Source organism: Ranitomeya imitator, chromosome 5 (genome assembly GCF_032444005.1).
Source record: "Ranitomeya imitator isolate aRanImi1 chromosome 5, aRanImi1.pri, whole genome shotgun sequence".
NCBI classification, from domain to species: Eukaryota; Metazoa; Chordata; class Amphibia; order Anura; family Dendrobatidae; genus Ranitomeya; species Ranitomeya imitator.
The window spans coordinates 544,983,835-545,001,698 of record NC_091286.1 but is presented as its reverse complement, the minus strand read 5'-3'; the positions used below and the strand labels follow the sequence as shown (position 1 = coordinate 545,001,698).

General features: G+C 42.8%; 1 protein-coding gene across 1 annotated transcript in view; it reads left to right on the top strand.

The window, feature by feature from the left end:
• Positions 1-17,864, top strand: part of HLTF (helicase like transcription factor) — a 178,774-nt gene that overhangs the window by 77,592 nt on the left and 83,318 nt on the right. The window contains exons 7-10 of the mRNA XM_069727608.1: positions 4,802-4,993; positions 8,075-8,164; positions 8,260-8,314; positions 13,588-13,636. Of these exons, the coding sequence (XP_069583709.1) occupies positions 4,802-4,993; positions 8,075-8,164; positions 8,260-8,314; positions 13,588-13,636 (386 nt within the window). The remainder of the gene's footprint in view (positions 1-4,801; positions 4,994-8,074; positions 8,165-8,259; positions 8,315-13,587; positions 13,637-17,864) is intronic.

Genomic DNA, 17,864 nt, shown 5'->3' with positions numbered 1-17,864 from the left:
CCACCGATGTCACCACGCCCTCCCGACCTGACCAGCCTGATTGACAGGCGAAAACGGCGACTTTGGTAAGTTATTTCTCAGCATACATAGGGAATCGGGGTACACTACATACACTATAGGAACACACAGCGCAGGCCCTATTTAACAGTATTTATAGCTCAATCTCAAAAAACGGGGTGACAGGTTCCCTTTAAAAAACCATCCCTCGATCAAAACTGTGCCGCTAATTATAGACCTGTCTCTAATCTTCCCTTCATCTCTAAACTCCTCGTACGCCTGGTCCACTCCCGTCTTACCCGCTATCTCTCAGATAACTCTCTTCTCGACCCTCTTCAATCTGGCTTCCGCTCTTTACACTCTACTGAAACTGCCCTCACTAAAGTCTCTAATGACCTACTAACAGCTAAATCTAATGGTCACTACTCCATGCTAATTCTCTTGGATCTCTCTGCAGCATTCGACACTGTGGATCATCAGCTCCTCCTCACTATGCTCCGCTCCATCGGCCTCAAGGACACCGTTCTCACCTGGTTCTCCTCCTATCTCTCTGACCGATCCTTCACTGTATGTTTTGCTGGTTCCTCCTCCTCTCACCTTCCCCTTACTGTTGGGGTTCCTCAAGGATCAGTCCTAGGCCCCCTCCTCTTCTCGTTGTATACTGCCCCTATTGGACAAACAATCAGTAGATTTGGTTTCCAGTACCATCTCTATGCTGACGACACCCAATTATACACTTCTTCTCCTGATATCACACCGACCTTTTTAGAAAACACCAGTGATTGTCTTACCGCTGTCTCTAACATCATGTCCTCCCTCTATCTGAAACTAAACCTGTCAAAAACTGAACTCCTCGTGTTCTCTCCCTCTACTAACCTATCTTTGCCTGACATTGCCATCTCCGTGTGCGGTTCCACCATTACTCCAAAGCAACATGCCCGCTGCCTTGGGGTAATCCTTGATTCTGACCTTTCATTCACCCCCTACATCCGATCACTGGCTCGCTCTTCTTACCTGCATCTCAAAAACATTTCTAGAATTCGCCCTTTTCTTACTTTCGACTCTGCAAAAACTCTGACTGTTTCACTTATTCATTCTCGTCTGGACTATTGTAACTCTCTACTAATCGGCCTCCCTCTTGCAAAACTCTCCCCGCTCCAATCTGTCCTGAATGCTGCAGCCAGGATCATATTCCTCACCAACCGTTACACCGATGCCTCTACCCTGTGCCAGTCATTACACTGGCTACCCATCCACTCCAGAATCCAGTACAAAACTACTACCCTCATCCACAAAGCACTCCATGGCTCAGCACCACCCTACATCTCCTCCCTGGTCTCAGTCTACCACCCTACCCGTGCCCTCCGCTCCGCTAATGACCTCAGGTTAGCATCCTCAATAATCAGAACCTCCCACTCCCGTCTCCAAGACTTTACATGTGCTGCGCCGATTCTTTGGAATGCACTACCTAGGTTAATACGATTAATCCCCAATCCCCACAGTTTTAAGCGTACCCTAAAAACTCATTTGTTCAGACTGGCCTACCGCCTCAATGCATTAACCTAACGATCCCTGTGTGGCCTATTTATAATAAAAAAAAAAAAAAAAAAAGGTTCCTCGCATCATGTTCTCATACACTTTATGCAGTATTAGCCCTCTGTGTCTGTACTGCTACATACTGGTTCATGCAGCTTTACATGAACACCTGAGCCTTACACTATAGCTGGTCCGAATAACTAAAGCAATTGTTACCATCCACCTCTCGTGTCTCCCCTTTTCCTCATAGTTTGTAAGCTTGCGAGCAGGGCCCTCACTCCTCCTGGTATCTGTTTTGAACTGTATTTCTGTTATGCTGTAATGTCTATTGTCTGTACAAGTCCCCTCTATAATTTGTAAAGCGCTGCGGAATATGTTGGCGCTATATAAATAAAAATTATTATTATTATTATAAGAAATTATGGAATCACCCTATAAATTTTCATACCCAAAATAACACCTGCATCAAATTAGATCTGCTTGTTAGTCTGCATCTAAAAAGGAGTGAAAACACCTTGGAGAGCTGTTGCACCAAGTGGACTGACATGAATCATGGCTCCAACACGAGAGATGTCAATTGAAACAAAGGAGAGGATTATCAAACTCTTAAAAGAGGGTAAATCATCACGCAATCTTGCAAAAGATGTTGGTTGTTCACAGTCAGCTGTGTCTAAAATCTGGACCAAATACAAACAACATGGGAAGGTTGTTAAAGGCAAACATACTGGTAGACCAAGGAAGACATCAAAGCGTCAAGACCGAAAACTTAAAGCAATATGTCTCCAAAACAGGAAATGCACAACAAAACAAATGAGGAACGAATGGGTGGAAGCTGGAGTCAATGTCTGTGACTGAACTGTAAGAATTCGCCTAAAGGAAATGGGATTTACATACAGAAAAGCTAAACGAAAGCCATCATTAACACCTAAACAGAAAAAAACAAGGTTACAATGGGCTAAGGAAAAGCAATCGTGGACTGTGGATGACTGGATGTAAGTCATATTCAGTGAATCACGAATCTGTATTGGGCAAGGTGATGATGCTGGAACTTTTGTTTGGTGCCGTTCCAATGAGATTTATAAAGATGACTGCCTGAAGAGAACATGCAAATTTCCACAATCATTGATGATATGGGGCTGCATGTCAGGTAAAGGCACTGGGGAGATGGCTGTCATTACATCTTCAATAAATGCACAAGTTTACGTTGATATTTTGGACACTTTTCTTATCCCATCAATTGAAAGGATGTTTGGGGATGATGAAATCATTTTTCAAGATGATAATGCATCCTGCCATAGAGCAAAAACTGTGCAAACATTCCTGGAAAAAAGACACATAAGGTCAATGTCATGGCCTGCAAATAGTCCGGATCTCAATCCAATTGAAAATCTTTGGTGGAAATTGAAGAAAATGGTCCATGACCAGGGTCCAACCTGCAAAGCTGATCTGGCAACAGCAATCAGAGAAGGTTGGAGCCAGATAGATAAAGAGTCCTGCTTGACACTCATTAGGTCCATGCCTCAGAGACTGCAAGCTGTTATAAAAGCAGTTTTTTATGATTCCATAATTTTTTTTTTCCTTCAGAATTTTTTTTTTTTTGTTCTTGATTTCTTTTACTGTTTTTGTTGATCGGCTGACCTCCCTTCATGTCACCATGATTGGCTGGATTGGATCTGGATTTTCAGGGGGTTGCACATATTGTGATAATGGCTTTCTCTTTATGACGTTAAAACGTTAGATGTCTAGTTGTTCTTCAGTCAATGGACATGTAGGTCTTGTATCCATCCAGAGTTTCCTCATACGCTTTGTATATCCTCTCTCATTTGGTCTGCTGTTATAGTAGCATTTCATCAGATCCAAGTCCTCATATATGACGTGGACCTTGTTAACTCGGGCGACGTCCGAGCCGTCGTGACTCTTTGTTCGTGACACTCTCTCATGTTTATTGATGTAGGCACTATAGTGTTAGTAGTCTTGCCCAAGGACCACTACTGGAATATTATTTCCAAGAAATAATTTGAACCCCAGTCTCTCATGTCATAGGCTGTGCACTTAACCATTACACTATACCAGCCACTATATATGCCTATAGACAGGCATAGGCCAATCCTCTATATAATGATATGCCTGGAAGACTTGGCACCCATATCCCATTTACTGTTTGCTAGTTCTGCTTTTTTTTTTTTTTTTTTAAATGGTCCGCACATGAATGCCGACCCTGTGCTGTATGTGTGGTTTTTTTTAATGGACCCAAAGACTTTTATGGGTAATTTCAATCCATGACTTGGGTCATTCCTCCTTGTTTATTTTTGCAAATAAATTGGTATTGAAAAAGATCACTGACATGTAAATAGCACAATAGAATACAGTGTATACATGTTTTACCCATGAAAACCCAGAACACGTATGTTATTCATGGACGTCTGAATGAGGCCTAGGAAATAATTGTACGGATCTTGCACTTCACTTGCCCTCAGTCTTGAATTTGCTTGTAGCACTCTCAGCTGGCGCTTGTTTCCTGTCGCTGGGTGGTTGAATTTTATTGATTTGCAGAAATTATCCCATGATCTTGTGCTATAATCCAAAATGGGCATGCAAATTGTAGGGTAACATGACTATTGCTGGCCTCCACGGCAAGGGTCACGATGGAAGGGTTCGCTTGCTGCTGACAGATTCAACCTGTGTATCTCATTTCTGGGTTTTGTGTTGTTTGATATCTGTAATTGTAAGAGCTTTCAAGGCAGTAAATGTTGTCTGTGTTTGCTGGCTTTGCGCCCGTGCATGATATTGTTGCTGGGCACAGAAGAGAAGACGCAGTGAGTCCGGAGGATGTCCATCATGTCCGAAGGATCGTGACTGCAGCCTGTACAACCAGACTGCTTTTAGTAAAGAAATTGTTCCCTAGTTAGTTTTCCTATGCCAACCACAACATTAAAAGTTATTTTTTTCTTCTGTTGTCTCGGGTATTGGAGACATTAATTGAGAAACTGCATGTACAATCTAAATTTTACTGGGGGCTGTTTAGGTAAAGTGATATGTTAATGCTTCTCACTTTATGATCACTGTAAGGTTCAGGGGCGTCTGGCGATGTCAGGCACTCCGAATTTGGAATATAAGGCTTGGGCATTTTTTTTGTCCTTCCAAAAAGTGTCTTGTTTTCTATAGAATGTAGTGTATTATCTTTAAGGCATAAGAGAAGTAAATGTAAGAAAGCTGACACAATGCCACTTTCGGCATCGTAATAAAATCGCTTTTCTTTTCTGTATAGGCCGTACAAACTGTGTTGCTTCCACATCAGAAGCAGGCTTTGGCATGGATGGTTTCACGAGAGAACAATAAAGAGCTGCCGCCTTTTTGGGAGCAGAGAAGCAGCCTATACTACAACACTCTTACAAACTTTGCTGAGAAAGAAAGACCTGAAAGTGTCAGAGGAGGGATTTTGGCAGATGACATGGGCCTGGTATGTATGATATTCTTTAGTTTTGATTAGTATGACTAGTAACACATAATTTTATTAGTAATGTGCAGCCTAAATATTGCTGTTATTATACAAACTTTTTTTTTTTTTTTTTTTATTTAAATAGATTTTTATTAACAATATAAAGAAGAACATCAGAATGCCATTTACATTGCATTATATCACATACACATTTTCTTGTTTTAATAAACCCCAACATTACCCCAACTACCCCCCTCCCCCCTATGACAGCTCAGTCTCAATCTTCACCCCACTGAGGCCTTCTCTGCCTCGTGTAATTTATCCTCATCCAGGTCTTAGGAAACTCGACGACTATACTCCTCAATCCAAATCAAGCCAAGGAGACCATATTTTATTAAACATTTCTATTTTCCCCCTTTTTTTGTACACCCCCTTTTCCAATTTTAGACCATATTGAACATATTGGAGAAATTCCCTTCTCACAGGTGGTTCCGCATTTATCCAATTTCGTGCTATTACTTTCCTGGCCATGTAGAGTAGCCTAGCGATTGCAATCTTCCAAGTATTGTCAACTCCAATTTCTTCCACATATCCCAGCACGCATACTATCGGGTCTCTAAGAACTCTGCACTTATACGCTGCTTCAACTCGGCTCAAAACCACCACCCAATAGGCAGCCAGTCTCGGACACGTCCACATCATGTGATATATTCCTGCATTCTCACTCGCACACCTCGGACACTCAGAATTGGCACGCAATCCCGCTTTGTATAGCACTTCTGGAGATTTATATACCCTATGCAGAATGTATAGCTGCGAGAGCCTATATGGTTCACTCAAGGATAGTCGCGGAACCCAGTCCATCACCGATTCCCAGGTTTCATTTTCCATCGGTCCCACTTCTCTCTCCCACTTAGCTCTCGCCTTTATAGGGAAATCTAGCAGGAACGTGTGCATAAGGTCCTTATACAGAGTGGAAATAACTCCCCTTGTAGTTCCGTCACCACACACATACTCCAACACTATATCATCTTGAACCCTGATATCAGCCTTCTTATTCTGAGCTCTGAAGGCATGTCACATCTGCGCATACTGATATTCCCCTGTGGATCGCAAACCAAATTCTTCCTGCAATTGGGAGAAGGACTTCAGTTCCTGTCGCTGGATTATCTGGTGAACAAAGCAAATTCCCTTATTCTGCCATTCCAATATTCCTCCCAAGGCCTCAAATTCCTTTAAATTGTGGTTAGACCATATCGGTGTGAATTTAGTCAGCCCTTTAACCCCACGAATCTGCCTTAGTCCATTCCACAATTTACGAATCAGGAACAGGGTTGGGTATACTTTCCCCAGAGCGCTCAAAGAGCCATCTTCCAAACACCTGGCCATCGGTCGTCGGTCCGTCACCTCTTCCATTAGCTGTTGTACTGCACTGGATGACGCCCCTCGCGCCCAGCCCTTCAAATGCTGGCTCTGGGCCGCAAGGAAGTATATTTCCGGGTTGGGCAAAGCCAAACCACCATCTTCCTTGGGTCGCTGAAGCGTCTCCAGGCTAATACGTGGATATTGTCTTCCCCATATCAAACTTCTAAAAAGGGCGTTAATCTGCCTGAACTTCCCCCGCGGGATCCAAATTGGTGCGTTATGTAGAACATAAAGAATTTTAGGCATCAGGACCATTTTAATAAGATTTACCCTACCGACGACCGATAGATGTAGCTTATTCCAGGCATCTACCTTTGCCTTGAGTACCCCCATAACAGGAGTCAAATTTCTTTGCAGGAACTCCGCAATTGGCACCGAAATCCATATTCCGAGGTATTTAAATTGGGAAACCACCTTCAGCCTCTCATCCCCAACATCCTCACTCACATTCTCTCCTATGTCATCCACTCTAAAAAGAACCGTCTTATCCCAATTAATTGTTAGTCCCGACACAGTACCAAATCTCTCAACGATTTCAACGGCCCCTCTTAGTGAATCGTCTGGATCCGCCAGGAACAGCAAAACATCATCCGCGTATAACGCTATTTTTTCCTCTACTTTCCCATACCTAAACCCAGGGACCCCATCCGCCTGCCGAATCTTAGCAGCAAGAGGTTCTACAGCCAACGCGAACAGGAGGGGTGAAAGCGGGCATCCCTGCCTAGTCCCCCTAGCCAGGCCTTTAGGTCGAGATAGCTCCCCGTTTACTCTAATTCTAGCGGACGGTAATGAGTACAACAGCTGTATCCAGGCCACAAACTGCGGACCAAACCCCATACATTCCAGCACCTGCCAGAGGTACCCCCATTCGACACTGTCAAACGCCTTATGTGCATCCAGCAATACAATCACTCTTCGACCACAATTGTCAGACTCTACCTGCAAATTTACATATAACCTCCGCAAATTGATCGCCGTTGATCTATCCGGCATAAAGCCAGATTGGTCCGAATGCACCAGACTCGCAATAACACTAGAGAGGCAGAGAGCCAACACCTTGGCCAGAAGCTTGACATCAATAGTTAGTAAAGAAATTGGGCGGTACGACTCCGGATTATACAAACTTTACCTTTTGAAATTGCTGTTTAAATGAGACTTAAAGACAAATCCTGTGATGATGATTATGATGATGCTTTGTATCATCCTTAAAACCATAGGTGGCATATTCCACTGGTGAAAAATGGCAGTAGTAAGAAAAAAGGGAATATCGGCACATCCACTGGTAAAATAATTAATCAATCTTTATTGTAGACCCATTAAAAAAGTAATACCATATGGAAAGAAAAACTACCAGTGGATGTGCTAATAACCCCTTCTTTCCCACTTCTGAGCTGCATCCTGTACTGTTGCCACTCTTGCACTCTTTTCTCGCCTACATACTGCATGATTTAATGCAGAGGCTGCTGTGATCACAGGACCAGGTTTTCTACCTTTATTACCCCCGTGCTTTGTCTGAGCAAAGCCATGCATGGTAACATAGGCACACACAGAATGATTTTCTCCTTTTAAAAAAATGCAACAACCTAATTAGTAATTCTGAGGTGTATGGTGAGTAAACTTTTCAGTGTGTGTGTGTTGTGTTCACAGTCTCTTTGGTCATTGTTTGTTTTTCTACAGGGAAAAACACTGTCAGTTATTGCATTAATTCTTACGAACTTTCATGATGGAAAACCTTTGCCAACTGTGAAACTCCAATCAGGAAAGCAGGTTAAGTTTGTGTTTATTATCATGTGAATATTATGGCTATTTTTGATTATTAATAGTGGAAGATGTCATGATTTCCCTTATTTTTTTTTATCCAGAATACTAACTTAGCTGTCAGATCAAGAAATAGCGAGTCACAGGGACCGTACGGGGGTAAGGTTATCAAGATATAATCATTTTTTTGTGTCTATAATGGGTAAAACAGAGGATTTATCGCTGTATTACAAATCCTAGGTTGTGTCCTTATTTTAGTAGAGGACAGTCTTAATCATATGTATTCTGGGGTGCTAGCTACCGTATATACTCGAGTATAAGCCGACCCGAGTATAAGCCGACCCCCCTAATTTTGCCACAAAAAACTGGGAAAACTTATTGACTCGAGTATAAGCCTAGGGTGGAAATGCAGCATTTACCGGTGAATTTCAAAAATAAAAATAGATCATTATTTCCCCATAGCTGTGCCATACAGTGCTCTGCACCGTTCATATTTCCCCATAGCTGTGCCATATACGGTGCTCTTCACCGTTCATTGTGCCCCATAGCTGTGCCCCATATAGTGCTCTGCACCGTTCATATTTCCCCATAGCTGTGCCATATACGGTGCTCTGCACCGTTCACTGTGCCCCATAGATGTGCCATATACGGTGCTCCGCACCGTTCACTGTGCCCCATAGATGTGCCATATACGGTGCTCTGCACCGTTCACTGTGCCCCATAGATGTGCCATATACGGTGCTCCGCACCGTTCACTGTGCCCCATAGATGTGCCATATACGGTGCTCTGCACCGTTCACTGTGCCCCATAGATGTGCCATATACGGTGCTCTGCACCGTTCACTGTGCCCCATAGATGTGCCATATACGGTGCCCTGCACCGTTCACTGTGCCCCATAGATGTGCCATATACGGTGCTCTGCACCGTTCACTGTGCCCCATAGATGTGCCATATACGGTGCTCTGCACCGTTCACTGTGCCCCATAGATGTGCCATATACGGTGCTCTGCACCGTTCATTGTGCCCCATAGATGTGCCATATACGGTGCTCTGCACCGTTCACTGTGCCCCATAGATGTGCCATATACGGTGCCCTGCACCGTTCACTGTGCCCCATAGATGTGCCATATACGGTGCTCTGCACCGTTCACTGTGCCCCATAGATGTGCCATATACGGTGCCCTGCACCGTTCACTGTGCCCCATAGATCTGCCATATACGGTGCTCTGCACCGTTCACTGTGCCCCATAGATGTGCCATATACGGTGCTCTGCACCGTTCACTGTGCCCCATAGATGTGCCATATACGGTGCTCTACACCGTTCACTGTGCCCCATAGATGTGCCATATACGGTGCTCTGCACCGTTCACTGTGCCCCATAGATGTGCCATATACGGTGCCCTGCACCGTTCACTGTGCCCCATAGATGTGCCATATACGGTGCTCTGCACCGTTCACTGTGCCCCATAGATGTGCCATATACGGTGCTCTGCACCGTTCACTGTGCCCCATAGATGCTCCACATAAATCTCTGCCGCCGCTGCTGCTGCTGCAATAAAAAAAAAAAAACACATACTCACCTCCCTTGATTGCAGCTCCCGGCGTCTCGTTCCGGCGCCTCCATCTTCCCGGCGTCTCTCCTCTGACTGATCAGGCAGAGGGCGCCGCGCACACTATATGCGTCATCGCGCCCTCTGCCTGAACAGTCAGAGCGCAGACGCCAGGAAGATGGAGGCGCCGGCCGGGAAGATGGAGCGACGCTCGGCGGCTGGAACGAGGACAGGTGAATATGCTATACTTACCTAGTCCTGGCGATCCTCGCGCTGTCCCTCTGCCTGGTCTTCGGTGCCGCAGCTTCTTCCTCTATCAGTGGTCACCGGCACCGCTGATTAGAGGAATGAATAGGCGGCTCCACCCCTATGGGAGGTGGAGCCGCTTATTCATTTCTGTAATGAGCGGTCCCACGTGACTGCTGAAGAGGGGAAGAAGCTGCAGCACAGAAGACCGTGGGACGGCAGGGACAGCGCGAGGATCGCTGGGATTAGGTAAGTATACCTCAGCGCCCTCACCCGCCGACCCTGCCACCCACCTTGACTCGAGTATAAGCCGAGAGGGGCACTTTCAGCCCAAAATTTTGGGCTGAAAATCTCGGCTTATACTCGAGTATATACGGTAGGTTGATTGGTCAGAAAAGCAGCACGGTGGCTCAGTGGTTAGCACTGTAACCTTGTAGCACTAGGGTCCTGGGTTCATATACCATCAAGAACCACATCTGTAAGGAGTTTGTATGTTCTCGCTGTGTTTGCGTGCTTCTGGTTTCTCCGGTTTCCTTCCACACTCCAAAGACATACTGATGGGGAATTAAGGTTGTGCACCCCATTCTACCTTCCCACAAACATGTGTGAGTGTGGCTAAGTAATGGCCTCCTTCCTCTGCCCTAAATGCTGAGCCCCCTTTCCTCAGCTTGGCTCCAGCACACAATGATATTGATCAGCAGGACATTAACTCCTATGGTCTACAGGACTCTTTCAGAGACATGCAGAGTATTTGGCAGGGCTGAGCAGGTGGGACTTCATGGGGAAAACGTTGTTTTCCCAATAGAACATAGTTCTGTAAATTAAAAGGAATCTATCAGCAGCTTTTTGCTATGTAACCTGAGGACTGCATGATGTAGGGGTTAAAACACAGAATTCAATCATGTGTCACGCTGTGTGCTGCTGTTTAGTAACATTGAAGGTTTTATCACTAGGACATTATCATTGCTGTGACAGGCTGGCAAGCACTTACCGGTCTGACTGTGCCCATCCTATGATAAGCTCCTCACTGTCTATAGACAATGTATATACAGAGCCATGGACAGGGTTAATTTTATTAGCTCTGCTGCATCCTACAGCTAAAACTCTTGATTGTGTCAGAACTGCTCAATATCGATTTTTATTTTTTTTCCAGCTTCGCTCATCTTCTGGTCCATGTGACTTTGCAGCTTTGTCCACTCACACAGGGACTACATGGAGGGGCAGCTTCTACTTTCCTAATGTGAGCTTAAGAGGCTGGGAACCAGGCTGCACAGACTTGCAGGTGCTTCTCACTAAATTAGGATATCATCAAAAAGTTAATTTATTTCAGTTCTTCAATACAAAAAGTGAAACTCATACATTATATAGAGTCATTACAATCATAGTGATCTATTTCAAGGGTTTATTTCTGTTAATGTTAATGATTATGGCTTACAGCCAATGAAAACCCAAAAGTCATCTCAATAAATTAGAATACTTTATAACACCGGCTTGAAAAATGATTTTAAAATCCAAAATGTTGGCCTACTAAAATGCATGTTTAGTAAATGCACTCAATACTTGGTTGGGGCTTCTTTTACATCATTTACTGCATCAGTGCATTGTGGTATGAAGGCGATCAGTCTGTGGCACTGCTGAGGTGTTATGGAAGCCCAGGTTGCTTTGATAGCAGCCTTCAGCTCGTCCGCATTGTTGGGTCTGGCGTCTCTCATCTGCCTCTTGACAATATCCCATAGATTCTCTATGGGGTTAAGGTCAGGCCAGTTTGCTAGCCAATCAAGCACAGTGATACTGTTTTAAAACCAGGTATTGGTAATTTGGCAGTGTGGACAGGGGCCAAGTCATGCTGGATAATGGAATTTCCATCTCCAAAAAGCTTGTTGGCAGAGAGAAGCATGAATTTCTGTAAAATTTCCTGGTAGACAGCTGCGCTGACTTTGGTCTTGATTAATCACAGTGGACCTACACCAGAGGATGACATGGCTCCCCAAACCATCACTGATTGTGCAAACTTCACACTTGACCTCAAGCAGCTTGGCTTGTGGCCTCTCAACTCTTCCTCCAGACTCCGAGACCTTAATTTCCAAATGAAATGCAAAATTTACTTTCATGTGAAAACAACACCTTGGACCACTGAGCAACAGTCCAGTTCTTTTTCTCCTTGGCCCAGGTAAGATGCTTCTGGCATTGTCTATTGGTCGTGAGTGGCTTGACACAAGGAATGCAACACTTGTAGCCCATGTCCTGGATACGTCTGTGTGTGGTGGCTCTTGAAGCAATGACTCCAGCAGCAGTCCACTCCTTGTGAATCGCCCCCAAATTTTTTGACTGGACTTTTCTTAACAATCCTTCCAAGGCTGCGGTTATCTCGGTTGCTTGTGCACCTATTTCTACCACACTTTTTCCTTTCACTCAACTTTCCATTAATATGCTTGGATACAGCACTCTGAACAGCCATCTTCTTTAGCAATGACCTTTTGTTCCTTACCCTCCTTATGGAGTGTGTCAATGACTGCCTTCTGGACATCTGTCAAGTCAGCAGTCTTCCCCATGTTTGTGGAGGCTACTGAAACAGACTAAGGGACCTTTTTAAACGCTTAGGAAGCCTTTGCAGGTGATTTTTGTTAATTGCTCGAATTTACTGAGATAATGACTTTTGGGTTTTCATTGGCTGTAAGCCATAATCATCAACATTAACAGAAATAAACACTTGAAATACATCACTTTGTTTGTAATGATTATATCTAATATATGAGTTTCACTTTTTGTATTGAAGACCTGAATTAATTAACTTTTTGATGATATTGTAATTTTGGGAGAAGCACCTGTACATTATGAAAGCGACTTTTAGACATATTTTTGCAAATCGGCTAGTCTGATTTTTTTTTTAGGTCACGTGGTCCGGAAGATGAATGGGGCAGCGCTGGAAACCAGGGAATAATGTGATTGCTAAGTATTTTATTACACTTACAATGCATTATATACATATTTAGAGATGAGATTTACTGGGAGAGCTTCTGTAACACTACATCTTTAACCTGCATAATTTCCTTTTTGTCAAATTGTTGCTCTGTCTTCACCACGCAGCAAGTGTGGACTTGGCTTCAACAGCAGGCTTTCTACACAGATGACTTTGGTTCACATCTTGCATTTGTGGCTCCAGTGGCCCCTGAGCTCCTTTGTCCCAGACTTGGCTTATTACGAGCTCAGAGGGCTGGAGATGTGATAGAAACACTCATTCTTGTGATAAAACAGGCAGAAAAATGTTTTACCTAAGAAACCGGCAGCTGTGAAACCTTGCTTTTTTTTGTCTATATACTCACGTGTTATAAGCGATTTATTCTCTCCCCACCACCACCCTCCCTGACCTGGAGCTGTGGAATGTGCCGACCAATACACCGCCCATAGCAGGGGCACAGCTATAAGGTTATTTCCGCGCAGTAACATTATTTGTATTTTTTCTGTGTTGACGTGAAGCAGCAGAATTGCTGGTACACAAGCCTTGTAAAACAGGCATATAGTTGGAAACGTCCTGCCTGTTAGTTCTTAGGCCCATATTATTAAATATGTTTATAAAGTGCATTACAGTTATCCAACAACCCCCCTTTTTTTTTTCTTTTTTTCTAAACTAAAGAAATGTCTACGAGTGGTAGCAGCCAAGTTACAAAGGCAAATCTTAAAAGGTATGTATTAAATAAGTATTATAAATATTATTTACATTTTTTTCCCATCAATTGATAGTACAAGTGAAAATAAGATTGCCACAATAGTTTATTAGCATAATCAAAACACAGAAATATGCTACTTTCTCTACTCTATCATTTTTTATTATCTCCTGCACTGCTCATTTACCGTATATACTCGAGTGTAAGCCGAGACCCCTAACCTTGCCACAAAAAACTGGGAAAACTTAATGACTCAAGTATAAGCCTAGGGTGGAAAATGCAGCAGCTACCGGTAAATGTGAAAAGTAAAAATAGATACCAATAAAAGTAAAATTAATTGAGATATCAGTAGGTTGTATTTTTGAATATCCATATTGAATCAGGAGCCCCATATTATGCTCCATACAGTTCATGATGGGCCACATAAGATGCTCCATACAAAATACGCCCCATACAATGCTCCATACAGTTTATGATGGGCCACATAAGATGCTCCATATTAAAATATGCCCCATGTAATGCGAAATCGCGTCGAAAATGCATACACAACACAGCCCATTGAATTCAATGGAATTCCGCAATGCTAAGCTAATGCTGCGTATTTTTCCGTGGCAGAATCGCATGGCGGAAAAATACACAGCATGCTCATTCTTTGCGGGATCGCGGCGATTCCGCACACATAGGAATGCATTGATCCGCTTACTTCCCACATGGAGCTATGCCCACCATGCAGGAAGTAAGCGGATCATCTGCAGATGGTACCCAGGGTGGAGGCCCTGGGAACCATATACCTGTAAAAAAAGAAAGAATTAAAATAAAAAAGTTATATTCCGGCGTCCCTGGCAGCCTTCCTGCTCCTTGCGATGCTCCCGTTCCCAGTGATGCTTTGCGACAATGACCTGTGATGACATAGCGGTCTCGCGTTATGCTACATCATCTGGGGTCATTGTAACGAGGCATCACTGGGAACGGGAGCATCGAGAGGAGCAGGATGGCTGCGGGGCCGCCGGAAGGTGAGAATATCACAATTTTTTTTTTTTTATTATTATTATTTTTAACATTTTATCTTTTTACTATTTGATGCTGCATAGGCAGCATCAATAGTAAAAAGTAGGTCACACTTGGCAAGCACTATGTTTGACAAGTGTGACCAGCCTGTCAATCAGTTTTCCAAGCGATGCTACAGATCGCTTGGAAAACGCTAGCATTCTGCAAGCTAATTACGCTTGTAAAACCCTTGTGTTTGGTGGGAATATGCATGCCAATTCTGCAAAGTGTGCACATAGCCTTAGAATAATTATCATTTTTGAAAATATGCTTGACATATACAGGTCATCCGTCAGTGAACTCTCGAGTGGACTACATAATTTCTGTAGAATATGGCCTGCAGTTTTTCTAATCGCTCATATGGCTAGAAGAACTTTGCTAAAGCCTGACGATATTTTTGCTGTTTTACATTCTATATACATTCTATAAATTAAAGTTACGACAATACCAGGAGCAAGAAACTCTAAAAATAAACGAAAACAAGCCAGGAGTCAAAATGACTCCACTCAGTAGTTCTAGGGCTGGTCACCAGTCCGTTAGTCCTAGTGTTACACTATCCCACTAGTTTACCCCTTTATTGAACACCATAAAAAAAATAAATAAATTGAAAAAAAAGACAAAAACAATGCTTTATCATACCGCCGAACAAAAAGTGGAATAACTCGCGATCAAAAAGATGGATATAAATAAACATGGTACAGCTAAAAATGTCATCTTGTCCCTCAAAAGACGAGCCCCCATACAGCGTCATCAACGAAAAAATTAGAATAGCTGTCAGAATAAAGTGATGCAAAAACAATTATTTTTTCTATAAAATAGTTTTTATTATATAAAAACAGTGAAAACACCCCTCCCCCCCAAAAAAAAAAGAAATTCATGAATTGCTGGTTTTTGTTCATTCTGTCACCCATAAATCGGAGTAGAAAGTGATAGAAAAGAGTCATATGCCCGAAAATGGTAACAATAAAAACGTTTACTCATCCCACCAAAAACAAGACCTCACATGGCTCTGTGGGCCAAAATATGGAAAAAGTATAGCTCTCAAAATGTGCTGATGCAAAAACTAGTTTTTGCAATAAAAAGCGTCTTTTAGCATGTGACAGCTGCCAAACCTTAAAACCCGCTATAAGGCCTCTTTCACACGTTTCCGTGTGTAATACTTGCTGCACATGTTTGGCATGTGTGTGCTGCATCAGTAACACAAGGACGGGCGCCAGGGAAGAAGCGTTGCAGTAAACGCTGTTCCCTGGCGCCGGGTGCTGAACATGGCTCTCATAATTCTCCCCTGCTCTGCCGGTGATCGGCGTGAGCAGGGGAGAATGAAGAACGTTATATTTAACCCCTTAACGACCGCCAATACTCTTTTTAATGGCGGCAGTTAACCCCTTAAGCCCCGAGGGTGGTTTGCACGTTAATGACCGGGCCAATTTCTACAATTCTGACCACTGTCCCTTTATGAGGTTATAACTCTGGAACGCTTCAACGGATCTTGGCAATTCTGACATTGTTTTCTCGTGACGTATTGTACTTCATGGTAGTGGTAAAATTTGTTCGATATAACTTGCGTTTATTTGTGAAAAAAACGGAAATTTGGCGAAAATTTTGAAAATTTAGCAATTTTCCAACTTTGAATTTTTATACCCTTAAATCACAGAGATATGTCATGCAAAATACTTAATAAGTAACATTTCCCACATGTCTACTTTACATCAGCACAATTTTGGAACCAAAATTTTTTTTGTTAGGGAGTTATAAGGGTTAAAAGTTGACCAGCAATTTCTCATTTTTACAACACCATTTTTTTTAGGGACCACATCACATTTGAAGTCATTTTGAGGGGTCTATATGATAGAAAATACCCAAGTGTGACACCATTCTAAAAACTGCACCCCTCAAGGTGCTCAAAACCACATTCAAGAAGTTTATTAACCCTTCAGGTGTTTTACAGGAATTTTTGTAATGTTTAAATAAAAATGAACATTTAACTTTTTTTCACACAACATTTATTTCAGCTCCAATTTTTTTTTTTAAATTCGTTTATTAATTGCAGAATAAATCATACAATACACACATTTGCATTTGATTCTATCATTATCCATTATGACATACAATGTGAATCGTTACAATGTATAGTATTACAAAAGTAATAAACAGTGCATGTCAATCACAAGTATCTTATTGTAAAACCTTAACTACCTCAACTACTAAAAGAACGAAAAGAACTAAAAAAAAAAAAAACGCCGCCAAAAGAAAGTTCCGTATAGATTTCACCCTGTAAGTAATGTCTCCAAAACCACAGGCCTCACTTCCTATGTATATATTAGAGTATTATAGGTTATAGAGTAAGATGAGAGGAGTTCCATTTACCCCATATTTTCTCAAATTTATCTGGACATCCTCTATTCTGATATAGTGTCCGTTCATACGGGATAATTGAGTTCACTAAATCCACCCAAGCTCTAAGAGATGGGCAAGAACCACCCATCCATCTCAGCGCCAGTACTTTTGGCGCCAGGAACAGTGTCTCTCGCAAAAAAATCCCAGTGTGGTGGTCCCAAACTCCTGCATCCCACACCCCAAATAAGCAGGTCAATGGCTCAAGTGGGACAGGGATCAACAGCAAGGATGTCAACAATGTTGTCACCTCTTTCCAATAATGAGAGATAATGGGACATCTCCATATCATATGAATAAAATCCGCATCACTTAAGTGACATCTCAGACAATCTGACGAATGGAGACGTCCCATCTTGAAAAGACGAGTCGGGGTCAGATAGGATTGATATATTATGTACAGCTGAGTCATCCTATTGTTAATTGATGGGGAAACCTTAGTTGGAGATTCCAAAATGTCTTCCCATTCTTCCCCCAGCGTATCCGGAAGAAGCCCCTCCCACCTTTTCTTAATAGAATCTATAGTAGACCCCTCTCCTATGGATAATAGATAAGTGTATAAAGAGGAGATAAGTCCTTGAGGGCCTTGTGAATTGAGAATACCTATCAGTGGAAGAGATGAAATGGCTCGACCCGTACCCACATTTCGCATGTGTGATTGAAAGGCTGATCTCAACTGCAGATAGCGGAAAAACTGGGATCTTGGGATGTTATAAGTATTTTGTAATTGTTCAAAGGAGGTAAAAAAACCCTGGTTGTGTACATTTCCTACTGAGAGAACACCGTGTGATATCCAAAATTCCGT